Source organism: Silurus meridionalis, chromosome 22, assembly GCF_014805685.1.
Source record: "Silurus meridionalis isolate SWU-2019-XX chromosome 22, ASM1480568v1, whole genome shotgun sequence".
NCBI classification, from domain to species: Eukaryota; Metazoa; Chordata; class Actinopteri; order Siluriformes; family Siluridae; genus Silurus; species Silurus meridionalis.
This window is the reverse complement of record NC_060905.1, coordinates 15,092,767-15,111,943: the sequence shown is the minus strand read 5'-3', so window position 1 is coordinate 15,111,943 and position 19,177 is coordinate 15,092,767. Positions and strand designations below refer to the sequence as shown.

General features: G+C 38.6%; 1 protein-coding gene across 2 annotated transcripts in view; it reads left to right on the top strand.

Moving 5' to 3' along the window:
• The window catches only part of LOC124376290 (cytoplasmic dynein 1 intermediate chain 1), a 61,460-nt gene that overhangs the window by 25,065 nt on the left and 17,218 nt on the right, over window positions 1-19,177 (top strand). For both annotated transcript variants that reach the window (XM_046835302.1, XM_046835301.1), the window contains 4 exons: window positions 1,911-2,003; window positions 5,087-5,249; window positions 5,680-5,779; window positions 7,406-7,531. In XM_046835302.1, the coding sequence (XP_046691258.1) occupies window positions 1,911-2,003; window positions 5,087-5,249; window positions 5,680-5,779; window positions 7,406-7,531 (482 nt within the window). The remainder of the gene's footprint in view (window positions 1-1,910; window positions 2,004-5,086; window positions 5,250-5,679; window positions 5,780-7,405; window positions 7,532-19,177) is intronic.

Sequence of the window (19,177 nt, the reverse complement as noted above, 5' to 3'; positions counted from 1 at the left end):
TGTTGTGCAGACACTGATTTTATGATTGGCCTATTAAAAAGCATAGCTGTAGCTTAGACAGCAAACCACAACGACTTATGGTATGTTTCTGTCATGTTGTTTGTGAACCTATGGCCTCTCAGCCGCAATCCTGAATCAAGCCTAGTTTACGTTGTTCCAGTCTCTGTGGTTAGTGATTGTTCTTAGCCTGACCACTTCACATTGTCCAGCCTCTCAGCTTTCTCTTGTTTCCCTCGGCTTGTACCACATCATCCTCCCCCAAAAAACCTGGTCAAATCAGGTCAAGTTTAGCACAGATTTCTTGTTGTGCCACAGTGGGATCTCGGATCTTAGCCATGCAGTGCCTTTTAAACTCTCATTCATACATAATTTCTGTCCAAGTCTGGAGGAACAGTTGCAAAGTCTTCGAATGGAGAGAATGAGTCGTGTTGCTTATGCAAAGAGCATCACCTCCAAGCCCAGAAGAGTACAAGAGAAAAACAGATGGAGAAAGGATCTGGCCGAGTAGTGTGGTGTGGTGTTGTGTGGTATGGTCTGGGTTGCTTGGCTGGCTGCCCGTCTGGGCCTAAGGACTTCTTGGTTCCCCGCTGGTCTCTGGCTCAGAGGTCTGGTCACATTCAGCAGTGAAACCACATTTGTCTCAGGCCCAAATTGCACTCACATCACTGATCCGCATTCACCAGAAGCCTCTCGGGAAGAAACTCAGCACTGATATGAGCATATTAAACCTCAGAGTCAAGATTTCAATTTACCAAAGCTGTTTTGCCAGGAGCCACAGGAGTTTTAGGTTTCAGATTATTCACCACCACCTAGACTGCATCCCCACTGTTACGGAATCGGGGAGTACTTTGGTCTGATAAAGATAAACGCAAGAAAAATATTATCGAATAAGATAAAACTATAAATGCTTTAAACACAGCAAGTTTATTATAAGAGCAGACATTGGCCGGTAGTGTAAGAGGACTAATTCTTTAGGTCCAGACACTCAATTGTCGAGCAAAAGCCCTGAGGCACTACGTTCCGTCTCAGCGGGTGTGAACACAAACACGCTGGTGTTGAATGCGTGAGCCGTGCCACGTCTGGTGCAATGGGATCACTTCCTCCTCAGAACTGGGCGCCTACTGTCAGCATGACCCATGCCTGTTAACCTCTGCCACACAGGGTCAATGAGGAAACAATCCCACAGAGGCTTGTGTGTGTTAGATTGTGTCTGCGAGGGCACTCTGTTATGCACAGGTGTCCAGTGGGTGTTAAGCATCTTGGAGCGCCTTTGGCATGTGCAACCATGGGTCATAGGGGTGGGGAGGGTTAGGAACACATGCCCAGCATGCAGGGTTGAGCAGGGGGTGGGGTACAGAGGCAGGTGCCTGTGGGAGATGAGCACTAGGCTGCTTCTTTGACTGGGGTGATTGGGTTAATTGTGGGGTGAGTCGTCATAGCCCGGAGGCACAATGCAGCTGAGGGGGGTTAGGAGAGAGCACAGAGGAGGCATGCCACTCAACAGTCTTGTTTCCGGTTTGGGTATCTGTACTTCTCCTCCCAGCAGACATCTTGATTTACTCACAGACACATGTATAGCACACATGGTTATCAGAACTCACAAGGTTTTCTTTTATCTCACTATTTAACTTTGGCTCAAATTTGTGCAAACGCAGCTGCGCAAATCCGCATGAAATTCTTCACAAATAAGGCATGTTGATCCAAAACAAGTTAAGATTGTGATTATAATTGGAGGTCATGATTTGTGTGCTGTTATATTAGTGAAGAGTCTGGCCTGTTTGTAAGCTTGTACAAGAGATCTGTAAGCGATTAGTGTGAACGCAGCCAGGGCTTGGGTTCAATATGGGTCACTGGAAAGGTGGGGGTGAAGTTTTGGCAGATGACACAGAATTTTCTTTGTCTTTAAACAGAGGATGAAGAGGAAGATGAGGATAATACAGAACCCAAAGCAGGCTTGGAGTCCGATCAGACGGAGGATGAAGAAAGCAAGGATACAAAAGAAGGTAAAAAGAAAGGTTGTACATGTGTGTGGGGGGGATACACATTTTTTTGGTGAAAACGTTCTTTCTTTATAGAATGATTTTTCTAGTCAGTAAAATATGTCAAAGGAAAAGCTGCTTTTTTTATTTAAAGTACAGTAAAATTTGTTTTTCACCCCAGCAATCTTAGGAAGCTGGGGTCCAAAATAATACAGTGCGTTTGGAGCACAGAGGGTTAAGGGCCTTGCTCAAGGGCCCAAGACTGGCAGCCTGGCAATACTGGGGCTTGATCCCCGACATTCTGATCAGTACCTCAGAGCCTTAGCCACTGAGCTGCCACCTCTCAGCCGTGTTAACATTTGATACATTTGAGTGTCAGAGTATATTTATATATGCCTGATTATTTTATACATGCTCATGCTTTTCCTGTTTAAATAAACAAATAAACTAACAACAAAAAGAACATTTTAATCATTCATATGGAACATATAGAGGAAAATGGAAATTGACTAATGGTTTCCATCAGCTGGACCATACAACTATTAACACCCTGTGTGGCATTTATTTATCCTTTACTGAAGGAGTCTTTAGTGTGATGACTTTTCTCTCTAATGTGACCAGCTTGCATTTTTTGGTCTTATTCACATCAAAAAGAAGGACTGGTCAAAAAATTACTATTTCTTGTTGTTACTATGTAAATAACAGGAATACGTAAAGGGTTTTACTAATGTTTCACATTAAATGTACCTCTTAATGAATAAAAAGTAGATTGGCCTTTACTTTAAATGATAAAATTTTTAAATTGAAGTGTCTTTGTAAGCAAATTGCCGTGCTGTAATTTTTACTATGTATTGTTTTAATAGAATGGCCCCAAGGGGTGTAGACCTTAAACATTAAATATGAACAAAAGTATTATGACACCTTAATGTGATTCTTCCCCAAACTGTTACCACATCTCTGCACACTGTACTGTATATTGTACAGTAGGTTTACTGGTGGCACTATTTTGTCTTTTGTGTATTTGTCCTACACTGTTTTGTGTTGTCTTTGCACTGTCTGTCTTGCATTGTTTGCAATATATTTATATATACTTAATAGTCCTTGGCTGCTGCTTTTTTTTTTATGTAGCTTTATGTTGTGCTATGTAGCACCAGGGTTCTAAAGGTTTTGCGCATATAAGACAACGCTAAAAATTCCATAGTGCAAGCGTTAGCCGCTAACCAGGTAGTGGGTAGCCAATAATGCTAGCGATATGGATTCTTTAGCGTTTTATGTACAGCTTCAAGAGACTCTCTTAAAAGGAGAAAATCTTGACAATTAAGTGGAACAGTTAAGTATAACATAGCTTTAGAAAATTAAATATTAAATGTAAAACACACACACACACACACACACTTACATAACATATGTATTACTCAAATGGGGTCTAACAAATATAATCTATTTAATTCAATTTTTCCATTTATTGAATTTTATTTAATCAATTTAACCAATATAGTAAAAAGTGTATTGCATAAATTTGATTTATTCTATTTTATTTTAATAAAATATCATAAAATAAAAATGTATATATTATTTAACCAAAGTATTTTATTTAAAATTGTTAGAAAATGTAAACTCTTGTTCACAAATCTTAATTAATCATGATCTGCGTTAATAAAAAACGACAAGCAATTTTATGTTTTGCATTCCTTCCCCCTTGAATGTAAAGAAATTGAACCGAACCGTGACTCAAAAATTGAGACACATACTGAACTATAAATCCTGTTTATACCCCTAGTATATGATAAACATGGTTGTCATCATTCACCGTAGTACAGTAACAGCAGTATTCTGGTTGTATGTAAGCAGACGGGGAACTTAATGTAAAAGCAGGGATTAACAATCTTATTGATTCCTATTTCACAAGGTTTTATCTTAATGGCATTCTTAAATGTTGGCCTGTACTTGCAAGAACAAGGATATAATTTTCATTTTCACAAAGACAAAACACTTGTATAAGCTACTTTGTTTAAAGACATTTGTAAAATTTAGACCTTTGGTGCGTGTAAGTCTGATTCATCATGTCACTGTTAATACAGACCAATAGAAACATAATTTAATGTGAATTAAAGTTTACAACATTTCCATTCATCACACACTCCTAACAAAGGTGAATCGGCGGCATGAGCTCAACGTATGTTTCATCTACCTCGTGCCGCCTTTAGCACGGCGTCTCACAAGTTAGGAATCTCTCAGTCACCAAACAGGCTCGTTGGAGCGTTGCATGGCTATTCGCGTGTGACCCCAGCCGCCATATCAGATACCAATCTCTGTGGTCAGGGGTCCTGCTTATCAGCTCGCAGCATTGTGGGTCAAGCCCGATTCAAAATTAATGTCACTTGACCCCAGCAAGTGGACTTCAAAGGCTGCACAGAGTGCGTTCTTTGTACGTGTGTATTGAGTAAATAAGTGTAGCAGGCTAAGGAGAGGCCTTGTCGGGGCTGTACTGCGAGAGAGAGCGCATGGGTGCATCGACTCCGCTGGGACTTTGATCAGGCCTTCGTCTTCCTTATGAGTCGACAAAAAAAGAGAGCCATGAGAATCAAGCGGTCCGAGATCAAAGTGAAGGGCCTCTAATGGTCTGGGAGAAAATGGAGGAACCCAATAACATCAAAAAAAGAAATAAGTGACCGCATAGTCATTATGAAGAAATGGACTAGGGGATTTTGTGTGCATATGAGTGTGTGTGTGTGTGTGTGTGTGTGTGTGTGTGTGTTGATATATTTATTTCTTTATTCACTTATTAATTTGTGCTTAATTACTTTCTTTGTAGTTTTTTCTTGAGCATGTTATCTCTGTAGTGGATCTCTGTAACTGGTGTCATTGTCCTTATGCTGTAAAAGAACGTCTGCTAATGCATTATTATGAGTAGTCTAGGGTTTTTTTTAGTTAAGGTAGGGAGCTGCAAACATCATTTTCGAAACTCATGGCTCTGTCATTTGTGTAAACGTATTGTCCGTCCTGTTTATTTATTCTAAAGGTCTGTATATTTTGGGTGTTTGCATTTGTATTCACATAAATCAATATATACAGTATCTGTGTGTATGTGCGTGTGTGTGTGTTAGGCCACCCGCGAGAGCTGACGGAGGAGGAGAAGCAGCAGGTCCTGCACTCTGAAGAGTTTGTGATCTTCTTTGACCGCAGTATTCGTGTGATGGAGCGAGCTCTTTCTGAAGACTCTAACATCTTTTTCGATTACAGTGGCCGAGACCTCGAGGATAAAGAAGGGTAAAGAAGGGCGTGTATGTGCATTCATGTGTTCACAAGTGTGCGAGCACGAGTGTGTGTGTGTGTGTGTGTGTGTGTGTGTGTGTGTGTGTGTGTGTGTGTATCCGATGACTCATACGTTTGGACCCTTGCACTGTGCTTCTGTGTTCTTCAAAGGAATACTCTCATTCATGCGCAGCCTCTTATTCAGTGCGGATGATTATTCCAAACACGAGCTCTTAAAAAAACGTGTCTGCAGATAGCACAGTAAATTGCACAGTGAGCCTCAGGAGTACTTCTGATACCAGGTTATTATGTGGTGTGGAACTGTAGATTTAGAAATTAGTGGATTTTTTTTCTAGGAGTGGTTAAGATCCTTCCCTATTCAGATGATGTGTCTATCATTCGCTCTATATCTTTTTCTGTATCTCTTTCTCTGTGTCTGTCTCAGAGACCTGCAGGGAGGGTCAATTCTGTCCTTTAATCGTCTGTTCTATGATGAGCACTGGTCTAAGCATCGGGTCATCACCTGTCTGGACTGGTCCCCTCAGGTAGAGTCATCTCACCCTCTGACCTCTCATACCTGTCAGCACCTCTTCATTTCATCTCTCAGGGGCATCTTCCCTCTCATCTGCACATCTACACTCTCCGGCTTCTGTTTTATATTGTGACTACTATTCTGTACTTTTGTCTTCCACCTGCTTGTCTGAAAGAAATACTCCAGCATCAGTCTAGCTGATCTCCAGTCACTGAATCTGTTATGTATACAGTATGTGATTACCACAGTTTGACATGTTTCTCTGTACTGAGAAAAGTGATATATTTATTGAACGCCTGTGACCAATGTTTTGTTAAACATTGAAACTGCAACTGGCATGCCTTCAGATGTGGAAAAACGTATCCAGTAGATAAACCAAAGTGTTTGATCTGTTCATAGTAATATGAAGCACCAGAGTGAAACAAAACATCACCACTTTAAATGTACGAGTCTTGAACTCATAAAGCCGTGAACTAATCAAGAAACTAGACCACTGTTTGTTTGCTTTTAGAACTTTGCAAGTAAGGAATTTTAAGTAACTTAAAACTTTTACTTTTAAAACATTTTAGTTAAATATAATTGCTTGGAAAAAAAAGGACTTATAACACAAATTACTTTAATTATTCAGCTGAAATACTTCACCATGCCTCTTGTAATACAGTGCATCCGGAAAGTATTCTGGTGGTAGTTTGGAGATCCTTGCTTTAAGCTGACTATACTTGTATCATTTATTTCACCCTATAAAATAGTTTCTGCTATGAAATAATTACAGCGTATAAATAATAGTTGAAGACTAACCACTATTTTGTGTCTAGTTAGAACCTAACCCTTGGCATATTCTATTTATATTGGAGCATATTACTTATAAAGAGTATGATATATTTATTGATTACAGTGGAACTAATAGGAAAGGTATGCGATTAGAAAAATAAGTAGTACTAGTCTTGTATTGACATGTTCTAGGAATTTAAAGAGTAAAGGGGTATATTTATATCAGCATTCCCAAAAAATTTAAATGTGTTTACAGATTTATTGATGTCCCAACATGTTCCCTTGTAAAGTTCCCTGGAGTAAACAGGTTGTTATTTCTTTTCTCAGTACAGAGAAATATGGGAGTTGCACATTGGTGTGACAGTCTGAGAAAAACTGTCTGTGGTAGAAGTCTGGCAAACAGCCCAATGAGAAATTGGGTTTTATCCAAAATTGGGTTTTTCTGCCTATAATATATTTTGACACCTTGTCTTTTAAGAAACCAAAACTATATTTCAGCAAAAACCCACATGGAAATATTTGTATTTACTTGTTTAATCTTGCCAAGGCTATCTTCCTGTAAAAAGTCATGTTGGGTAAGGCGGCATTTTAACAAGCATGGTGGTAAAAAACACAGTGTGATTTCTTCACACAGTGAATGCCAGAGATTTGCTCATGGTTGAGGTGCAGAAGATTAACATATTTTAGTTCAGCAAAGTGTGCACTTTTTCAGAACTATATATAGAAGACATCACGTGTACATGTTCTTTTTCCTCATATGACTAACCAAAATATGCGTATGGTATGCCTGGGTGTAGCGTTCTCTCACTCTCTCTCTCTCTCTCTCTCTCTCTCTCTCTCTCTCTCTCTCTCTCTCTTTTCTTTCCAGTACCCAGAGCTGCTAGTGGCCTCTTATAACAACAATGAGGATGCTCCTCATGAGCCAGATGGCGTGGCTTTAGTGTGGAATATGAAATTTAAAAAAACCACGCCTGAGTACATCTACCACTGCCAGGTAAATATAACTTCTGCACTACAGTCATATGCAATTTTGTTACAATCCAGACTTCTAAATACAAAAAATGTATATCAATAAAAATATAATAATGGACGTACTTATTTGATCTCCATCATTGCACACTTTAACGTCATTTAGCTGTGATAAATAGACATTCGGTGCCACCCAGAATGGTTTTTCTATTGAGTCTGGTTCCTCTCAAGTTTTCTTCCTTATGCCATGTGAGGGAGTTTTTCCTTGCCACATTCGCCACCGGCTTGCTCATTAGGGACAAACTTAGACTTATATAGAACATTCTTATTAATTTATTCTTACCTCATTATCTTACCACATGTAAATCTGCTCTGAGACAATGTCCATAGTTAAAAGTGCTATACAAATAAAAATGATTCAAATTGACTTGAACCTGCTAAGTTTTTTCTCTGTTTTCGTCATCCATTCGCACTGAGATGGCATTTTTAGTCAACAAAAATCACAGTGTGGACTGTAAAAAATAAGCCTTTAAAAAATGATAATTAATTTCTAGTTACAGGGAGGTTTCCTCAATATTGCAGCGATGTTTCAAAGAGCCACGAAAGTAAATAACAACAGATAGAGAAATAATGCAGGTTGATGCATATTTCCTTTTACTCATGCACAGTACAGGAATGTAAGCGTTTTCATACGTTTCAGTGTTGATAATCAGCTTTAGGGAAATGATTGAAAACAATAGTGTGAACGGTAAATAAAAACAATGTTTTTCAAATTTATCCAGATTAAAAGATGTGGCTCAAGGTATTAAAACTGCTTCTGAATATTTGATATACACTAACCAGGAATAACATTATGACCGGTCATAGAATAACACTGATTATCTCTTCATCATGGCACCTGTTATTGGGTGGGATATATTACGCACATTTGAACATTTTGTCCTCAATGTTGATGTGTTAGAAGCAGGAAAAATGGGCAAATGTAAGAATTTGAGCGAGTTTGAAAAGGGCCAAATTGTGATGGCTGGACGACTGGGAAGAACTAAGCATCTCCAAAACTGCAGCTCTTGTGGGCTGTTTCTGGTCTGCAGTGGTCGGTATCTATCAAAAGTGGTCCAGGGAAGAAACAGTGGTGAACCGGCGACAGGGTCATGGGCGGCCAAGACTCATTGATGCATGTGGGGAGCGAAGGCTGGTTCGTGTGGTTCGATCCAACAGACGAGCTCCTGTAGCTCGAATTACTGGAGAAGTTAATGCTGTTAATGCTCGATGGGTCAGAACTGTTTTTGCAGCAAAAGGGGAGCAACACAATTTTGGGCAGGTGGTCATAATGTTATGCCTGGTCGATGGTCATAATGTTATGTCTGACCTGTGCATATAAATATATGTTTTACAGGGTGTGCAAACTTTTGCACTTGGCTGTACAATGACTTTTTAATGCATATGGAATATTGCAGTTAAAATGACAGCATGAACAGGAGGAACTACAAAAGAAAAGTGTTATTTATCGGTTCCTAAGCAGAACCCAATGTTTTTGGATAGTTTCCAATTCTTTCTGAAAAAAAAAAAAATTATAATCTGCGTGTGAAAAGCAAGGGGGTAGGTTTTTTTCACTAATTATAAAAGAAACCAGATGAAGTGCAAGAGACGCCCGAGTAAGCAAGTCTGCAAGGCGACAGCCTGGTGCGAGGCTCTCCACACTCCTACGAGAGCCAGATATTATGGGGATATTTCAGTATAAAAAGATGTGGCCTACCACTTCCTAATCCTGCCAGCCACATATGTTTGCCCACCCACACGGAGTGCCGTCACATGTGCCGCTTTGTTTAATACGCCCAGCGTGCTTTACACACATACTATACGTGTAAGCACACACAGAGCTTTACGCACTCCTGTAAGCACCCGTGTAACGTTTTTAGACGTCATAAATAGGCCTAGTTTGCTTTTCAGGCAGGGATTTTAATACGCTGCAGCAGGACTTTTCACATGTTATCACATCAATGCATTATTTTATGGGCAGGATTTTTTTTTTTGCCATAATTAAGTGCAACTCGTTTTCAAAAATGCTTAAGGTTTTATAAAAAGCCATTACTGTTACATTATCTGAGTTGTTATTTTACGGTTCGGAAGCAGACGTTTTTAAAATTAAAACCAGTCCTCGGTTTGAACGACTGAACTGAGAATCATCAGAGAAAGTTTCAGTGTGTTGAGTTTGGCTTAGAGAGAATTTGAGTGAAGGGGATCATAAAGTTCTGATCTGTACATCTCCGTGGTCACTAACTGGTGTGTCTGCACCTCTCTTTCAATCCGACTGCTCACTATGATGGCAGGAAAGAAGGGAGGAGGCGAGGCGAGGGAAAAAAAAAAGGGGGAGAAAGGAAACTAAACACAGTTTCACCTCTGTTACTGTGGCCTGGGCCTTTGCCAGTAGTCTTCTGTGCAGAGACAGAAATATAGAAGCGTGAGGGAGAGAAGTGAAAAGGGAGGTGTGGGGAGGGAGGAGGGTTGCGGAACGGGAGATGATTTCAATTTCCAGTCGCTCGGCACGAGGCCGCAGCGTTCTGCCGTTTGGCTGCGGATGAAAGGGCTCGGGGTGATTTGCACAAACACTGCTTTCCTCCGTGGGCTAGACTCTTCACCAGAGGCGTTTGGTGCTCGTTAGGCAGGAATCAGATGGAGCTTAATGTGTGAGCATGTTCTGCTGTTAAACCCACCGAAACCACACTATTCCTCCTGTTCTCCTTGAGGAGCGGCCTGAAGAAGCCATATGCTCATCCTCAGACTCTCTTCAATACATTCCAATCCTTGGCTTCCCTCGCTTTTGATGAGCCCACAAAGCAAGATGGGTTGGTAAGAATAGCCCAAACTTGTGAAAATTAATAAATGAATAAATAAATAAATAAACAAATAAATAAATTAGAGCCCTGCATTTTTGTGATCGCGGCATAAAAAACAAGGCAGAGCATTATGATATTTTTTTCCTCAGTCATGCTTTTAAAAATGGGCCGGTTTTGAATAAATATCGTATAAATAAATATCAAGTGCACTAACAGCCAGTCAGGGTACTGAGGTTTTATATTGACATACCATTTAATGGGGTGTCAAACATAATATCAGGCTAATGCAGAGATCTAAGTGCATATTATAGTCAGAATGTCAGTGAATGAGGCTCAAGCATCATTATCATACAACCAGGCTTCAGTCATAACATTGTAGATGTTTTTAAATAAAATTACGTATTACTCGCATTAATAGGGGTCACAACAGGACAGTAACATTAGCTCCATTTTTAACTGAAGTGGGATGGAAAATACCATCATACAAACTGCTTTCCAGTGTCACGCCTCCTGTCAGCGCTTCAGCGTCACTGAATTTACCTGGTTTCACTTGACTGCTATATTTTTCGCAAATCTGTTTGTAGAACAAGTCCGATCACAGCACATGCACACAAACACACAATAGGTAATACGTTACTTCCTCCAAACAGGTGTGTGTTAAAAAGGAAGTCAGGGGAGTATAGCGTTAACGTCAAATGGTAAATTTGAATTGATTTCTAAGATGTTAATTAAATAAAATCGTCTATACGCTGTAGTAAGACGACATTCTGGAACGAGATAATTCTAAAAAGTTTTATTTTATTATTATTATTATTATTATTATTAAATCACCCCTTATGAATTACATTATTATATTAATTGGAATTGACCTATTTAGCTTTTGGTGTCACTTTATTTTTTTATTGGTACAAATCTATTTTCAGAATAACATGGGATCAAACGAGGGTGTGCATTAAACTTAGGCCATAAGTAGCAGAGAGTCATATTATTTTTGGTGGTTGTACAGTTGAGTGCAAAAGTTTACATCCCCTCCTTAATGTTAAACATGGGGGTAAACATTTACGTACATAGCAAACGCCCTTGTATATATATTCTGAGCAGTTGTGGGTTAAGGGCCTTGCATAACATGGCCTCTTGGTGCCTGTAAAGGGGCTGAGGGGCCAGCAGTAGCAGCTTGATAGTGGTGGTATTTGAACTCATGACCTTTTTATCAGAAGCCATCAAAATCTTAACCACTGATCTGCAGTGTTCTTCCTGGTTAGACCAGCAGACAAGCATCTGCAAATATATGCCACTTATTTAAAAAATGTTTTTTTGTGGTAAATTCAAAATGAAATCTAAGATATTAATGAAATAAAATACAGGTAGTCCCCGAGTTATGGGGGTTCGACTTACGATTTTTCAATCCTACAATGACGAGAGCGATACGACAAAAAAAGCATTTGAAGTTTAACACGGCAGGCAAAGGCAAAAGCGTGTATGAGGTACACCCGCCTTCTGAGATGCCTTGCTAGACCTCGCTAGCGGTTTACGGAGTTTGGATGTCTCTGTGTTAGAGCGTGTACACAGTGTAGACTTTCCCCTTTTCATGGTTCCTTTTCAAGGGGAATTGTACTGTAAACTTAACAAAAATTGTGAATTTCTTGTCATAAATGTTTTATTTACTACTTTAAATAAATAATACAATAATAAAATAGTTTTTTTAACATTTTGATGTAATTTATTATTACAAATTCTGTTTTGAAATGTTACTCCGAACTTTCGAGCCACTCGCGGCTTCTCGCCAACTATCAGATATTTCGCAAGTTACTCTCAGTCCAGTTCCAAATGAAAAGTAACGAACTATCGAGGTCGCGAGTGTCAAGGTCGTGAGTATATACATAGTATTTATATACTGTAAAGTTTATTCAATACGGTACAAAAAAATTTATCTGTTTTGTTAAATTATATACTGTGATTATTAACTAATTATTTTTTAAGTTACGATGGTGTCATCGGGAAGCATCTCCATCGTAAGTCAGGGACTACCTGTACTCTATATACTATAACAAGACACAAGGGAAACACAACAAAAGGATTTTTTGCTGAGCTTTACTATGATTTCTGGCCATGAAATTAGCAACTGTGCACAAATGGGGAAAAAAAATTCTCACACCCAACCAAATTAGCAATTTAATGACATCATGTCAGCAAATTAAGCTTGTGTAATGACTCATGTAAAGGGAGTCAAACAGAAATCTCAGTAAGAATAAAAATGTACTGAAAACACCACTCTTGTTTTATTCTTCCACTGGATGTAGTAGTAGTAATGATGATGATGATGTTGATGATGAAAACCAACAATAATGTGGACCCATGCAATCAAAATATAGCCTGTGGTACATAGGTGATCTTTCACAAGAGGGATATTTAACAGAGACCAAAATCATTTATTCAGTTTTAGGGAAGCTTTTATCCTGCACAGGGTAAACTGTTCATGGAACAGCAGTTGATTGTCATGCACACATTAACACACATAAGATATTAACAGTACAGCAGTTAACAGTGGCTAGTTTTGGAGGAACCCCACGTTAGCACTTTTGAAGAACGCTGAAAATTCAAACACACTCAAGAGGTAACCTTAGCTCAGGTTTGAACTGGGGTGAACAAGGTGGCAGTGCTGCCTGCTGTGCCATTGTTTCCCACTTAATTCACCCAATTATTTTTTGTAAATCACCCACTAAAAGGCTGACTATTTATTATGTATTTATCCCATTGTACACACAAATTAGCGCTCATTACTTTGGATTCTAGTAAATCAGTGCCATCGGAAGGCAGAATTGAAATGAGCGGAGTGCTCATGAATATAATTTTCATCCAAGCGATTTACAGTGGAGCAGAGCAGATGAAAATAAAAGTCCTTGCTCAACTATTGCAGCTTGGTGGCATTTGGGATTCATAAATCGCAAGATTCGCATCAGTAGTCCAGATTTATGACCATAATGGCATAACCATAATTCTGTTAGAGAGAAGGTTTTTAGAAAAGTAATACTATTTGAGATTCAGACTTGGAATATAATCACCAAATACAGGAGGTCCCGATGGAGATGCGTTTCGATGATGCCATCATAACTTAAAAATATTGTAAATCGAGACAAGGCCTGGCCTACCCAGGAATATTTAAAAATAGAAATCAGTATGGGGTAGTATACTGTATTTTGATCAAATAACTGTAAATTACCGAACATAATTTAGTAAAACAGAGCAATTTATACTACAGTAAGTTATAAACTTTATAGTATATATGTAGGTGGCAGCGAGCAGGTGCATTAACACTGAGACAAACAAACTCTTTCGACCACATGCAAAAGTAATGCATGTTACAAAGTGGAAGATGCGCATGTCCAAGGCAGCATTCCAATGGATCGCACGAAGATTTAAATGGCGTGTAATAATGTAAATATTTTTACAAATGTTTTCGTATCGTAAGATTGAACTCAGGGACCTGAACATCACGTGTACCTTTTTTGTCTTTAAATTTTCTTGGTCAAAGTATCTCTCCTGAAACTGCTCTTACATGTACACTTTCTGCAAAAAAAGATTTATTTGTATCATTTTAGAACAATCTGATGCTCTTGATATGATTTTGGTTTTCATGAGCTGTTGTCTTGTCCTAAGGCATTCAATTCACATTGGAACAATTCTGCACTGGGTTCTGGACTGGTCATGGATTATTTCTGAATGACTTTTGCTAGGTTCAGGACTGGCTGTGCTGTGCTGTGGTTTGGTGTGGTGGTTCTTTCTCCTCTCTCCACAGCTCTCTTGGGGCCTTCAGCATGGAGGCTCTCCAGTAACATCACATGGCCTTCTCAAGTGGGCTGCCACCAACCACATCAAGCGCACACCCTGAAAAGCACTGGTCCTGCTGCAGATACTGTTAGCTGCGCTCCCCTACCGCACTGTTTTTATTGCTAACTTTCATGTCTTTCGCCCAGGATGACTCAGGGTGAAGCCCTGCTGGATGCCAGAGGCTTTGAGGAAGGGTGTCTAACTAAGGGGGAGATGTATTTGTAGGAGTTGGGAGAGTGGCCTGCTTGGAATAATGGCAGAGGATTGAGCTGCGTTTGGCTCGCAAAGAGCAGTATGGAAATGCTTCCAAACCACACACAGCTCACAGAGAGGAAGGGCAGAGACCTCCACTTTGCTGTCTGTTTATTACACACCCATATAGCTGTATATAGTCGTTTCGCCTGGCCACTACTGCTGCTGTTCAGGAATTAGACATGTTCGGGTGCCAAAATGTGACCTTTTAGAGAGAACTATATAATCCTTTTAAATTAAATTCTTAAAAATACATGTCTTTTTTTCATATTTATAAATGACCCCTTATAAATTAAATTTTTACAATAATAATTCAAATTTATCTACTTTTGGTGTCACTTAAATTTTTCAATATTGCGCAAGTCTATTTTCAGAATGTTAGGTAATATGGGACCAAACAAGGGTGTGCATTAAACTTAGGCCATAAGTAGCAGAAAGGCATATTGCTTGGACATAACAGTTTGGGAAAGACCACGTAAGGCTGTGATGGTCAAATGTTCACTTATTTTCAGCCATATAGTGTATTTGGGTCTTAGTATTTGGGCGTGTTGAAGTGAAATGATAGTGAACATCGGAAAAAAAATGCACTCCACTGCATTGTTGCACCAAAATGGGTCAAAATGGGTAAAAAAAAATCCAATTTCTCAATCATAAGCATCAAGGTGCATTTTACATTTGTTGCTGCTCTATACTCTATGACAGGGGTCACCAGCCTTTTTGAAACTGAGAGCTACTTCTTGGGTACCATTAATGTGAAGGGCTACCAGTTTGATACACACAGTTTTCAATTTGATCTGAAATAACAAATTTGCTCAATTTACCTTTTATTATATGTTATTATTAATAATTAATGATATTCATCTATGTGAAGACACTGATCATGTTAATGATTTCTCATAATAAGTATCAACTATGATTTAACAAAGTAGGAAACCGCGGGCTACTCATGTGGTACTTGCGGGCAACCTGGTGCCCGCAGGCACCACATTGGTGACCCCTGCTCTATACTCTCTGGTGCTGCTAGCAATAAGCTTCGTTTTAATATTTATGTTGAAGAGTATCTTTACCAGCGCAGGTAAGGGCATCTGTCTTAGATATGCAGAGCAGCAAATATAAAATAATTAAATGAAAAGTGCCTTGAATTGGACCGGACTCAAGTAGGCATGCATATGTCAGTGCTCAGTGCTCGCAGAATTAAACTGCTCTCATGAAACTTTTCTCAGCACACTCATGTATGCACTACCTTTGCATGAGCTGAATTCATTTCACCTTATCTGGTTGGCTGCTGTAGTCTCTTATATTGATATTTTTACAAAGCACAGTTTGCGTTTTGCCATAATTTATTATGAAATACATTAATGTCATTAAGGCTGTTGCTTTGCGTTGTCTGTCAAGTTGCCTAGAAACAAACACAAAGCTTACATCATATAGTATCACCAGGGACCAGATGCTTATTATTAATATTAAAGCATTTGATATTTTTAATGATTAACAAGAAGTTGAGCAGTGGTCACAAAATTATATTTGGCATATTATGTAAATTCGATGTTAGAATGCATTTGAAGTAGCAATCAGAATCTCCTCAAGAGGTTTTGTGAGTGATGGTGGATAAGCAGCAGTTAAGATGTTGGACTTCTGATCTGAAGGTTGAAAGTTCAAATCCCACCCCATCCACTGGGCCCTTTAGCAAGGCCCTTAATTCTTAACATCTCAGTAGTATAAATAAGATAATTAGAAGAGGATCTGCCAGGTGCCGTAAATGTAAATCTATGAATATTAAAATACCTGTAGACATGGTGATGGTCAGTAAAAATCTGTCCTTAATTTCCTAAGATTTTCAACAGAAGAAATCTAGACACAAGTTCTGTTTTGCATATGTTAATTTGTGCAGCACATGGATAAACTTTAATGACCATCATTTAATTGAATTGATATCAGGTTGGGACTGTGAGTGGTTGTGAATCAGGAGGTTTCACTTTACTGTCCTGACTGCAAGAGTAAAATAATGAACTAGCAAAAAATATGGAGCAAAAAACTTGAGTGAGGGAGGATGAGGGAGGGAAAGAAAATGACTGCTCACGTTCACTGGCTTCTTTTCTTTCTTCTTCGAAAGGCAGATATGGTATTACATGGCCTCGGTCAGTGACCACAGAGTGACAAAATCTGTGCGGTGTCATTAGGAAAGAAAAAGAGGGAGAGAGCGAGGGATGCTGGTCGAAGATGGAGGAGTGCATCTGGAGCTGATAAGCTCTGCTGGGAACCATATGATTGTGGTAGCGAAGGAGGAGGCGGTGGATTTGTGCTGGTGAATGCGCTGTCTGTTGCGCACTCATCCCCTCCCAGTCTCCCTCGTTTTTAACAAAGAGCGAGCACAAAGACAGGAGTGTTTCCTTCCGTGATCCCTCTCTTCATGCCATCTTTCATCATCGGGTAGCTGTGTGTATTATTCTATAGCGAGCACTTCCCATTAATATAAAACCTCATCTGACAGAAGTATGTAGACCTGGAAAAGTAAAGCTTGAAGATTAAAACAGTTGGGCTGCTGCTGGAAGATGGAGTCAGTTTTTTTTTTCTATTTAAATTTAGCAGAAACCTGCTGTGAGATTGTGTTTTTACTGAACCTGTCAGTTTGAATATCATTACCGGATCTTGACTTCACTGAAGAGAGCCTCTAGCTGATGCTACAATGTGAAATGGGCCGTTTGACTTAACTCTTTGTATTTCAATGACCAAATAGCTTTCAAAAAAAGACACAACTGAGCAACCTATGGTGCATTTATGGTAGGTTATAGGTGCTAGAGCATTTCTGCCTAAGTAGGCGCACTGTAGACCTTTTAAAAGTAGTTAAAACTCTTCAAGTATGAGAATGGCAGCGACATTTTCAACGATGACACATGCACAAGGAATAGATTGTAATCTAGGGCCTAATTTCCTATTCTGCAGGATCAGGAAGTCCTCCTACTAGAGCAAATTGAACTAATAGCAGTAGCGCATTTACTGCGTGTGCATGGCACCGAACCCCATGTTTATTGAGATTTCAAGTAAATCTATGGAGTTAAACACATGGTTCCGTTAGTTAAGATGAGGGGCCAGATAGGGTGTAATGCATGGCTCTCCATATGGTGTGAATATTCAGGCTTTTCATCCTTCAGCATCTCTGCCATGTTTACATTATGATTTCAAAGAGTTCATTGGAGTAGTCACACTTATCTGTGAAATGAACAAACCTTTTAGACTTGTGGTGGCAGGAATGAAGAAAGCCCACAGCATCTGTATATAACTTTGACATTGCAGCCTGATTATTTATGATAAAAACTAACCCAAAGTGACTACAACTTCCATATAATGGCTGTGCATATGTTAATGTTTCACATGGCCACACTGAGTATGAAATATATGAGAGAGCTGTGTAAAATGAGAACTGAACGATTTTTTCCCCTAAACATATACATTTCTCATGGTTCATTTTATAAACCTGGAATTGCCACAAGATTATTGACAAGAAATGGCAACAAAATTATATATAAATCAGTGTTTAATAGGTTTAATACTGGGCATAAAAGTATATCATCTTTAATTAAAGAGTAAAACAAGGTAAAATGTATGCTTACGTGAACATTGTCCACATTTAAATTTTCTTACACACAAATATATAAAAGTATTTGAAAATTAAGAGCAAAATAAATTAACAATCAACAGGATCACTTTGCATAAAGGTTCTCTTTATGCAAAAAGATAACTTTTTGAAGTATTATCAATTAATTACTAAAATTGCAGTGTCATGTAACAAAGTAGAAGAACTATTAGTATTCAGTGGACAATTGAAATTTAAATAAATAATTTTAGTCAATGTAAAAGCAAATATTTAGAGCTGGCTGACTAAATGTAATTGGTAATAGTCATTGTAAAGTAAATTAAATAGTACATATATTAAATCATAAATGAAAAAAAATGTAAATAAATGTAAAAGTTGCTTATGTATTTGATACTTGGTAAAAAAATATATAGTAGCCAAAAAAATTACTTGAGCACAGTAACGAATTACATTTACTCAAATACTTTACACCACTGATTTTCTGAACATCTTATTAAAAATAAATATTGATTATAAATCATAATTTTAGATACTGTAAATACTACTATATTGGTTTAATATGTGTTTATTGATTGTTCGTTTGTATAAAAAAAAAAAGATGTTATGGAATCAAATTCTAAAGTGTAAAAAGTGTGTTTTTTTTGTTAGTTAACTTCAATTGAGTAATTTAGTGCAAGTTTTAAATTTTTATTAGAATTATGTACATTATAAACCATATAATATAGCACTTAATTATAGAAGGTATGTACAATTATTTAAGTATGTTTCACCTGTGATGTTGGCTAATATTTAGCTGGTATTTAGAACGAGATTTTCTTTTTAAAGCTCCCTTAGATCAAGCCAAGTTCAGACTTACAGATGCAATTAATCGGATCATAATCTAGGCCTTGATTCTGATATTAGCGATGGGGCCTCAGAGCAGAAAGCATATTGCTAAAGCAGAGGCTTGTGGTAGGGCTAGAGGCCCAGAGTTAGCCGTGCCTGACTCCACTGAGGAGGTTTTAGGTTACAATACTTCATTAAGTCTTTGATTAATGGCTTCATAGCAGAGTTATTACCCTCTTGTTGTGGTGACCTGGGCTTGTGTTCATTAGTCTAGTAATGAAGCTGCAGTCTGAGGGAGCGTGTCCCTGACACATGACTACAGAAGATAGGCAAG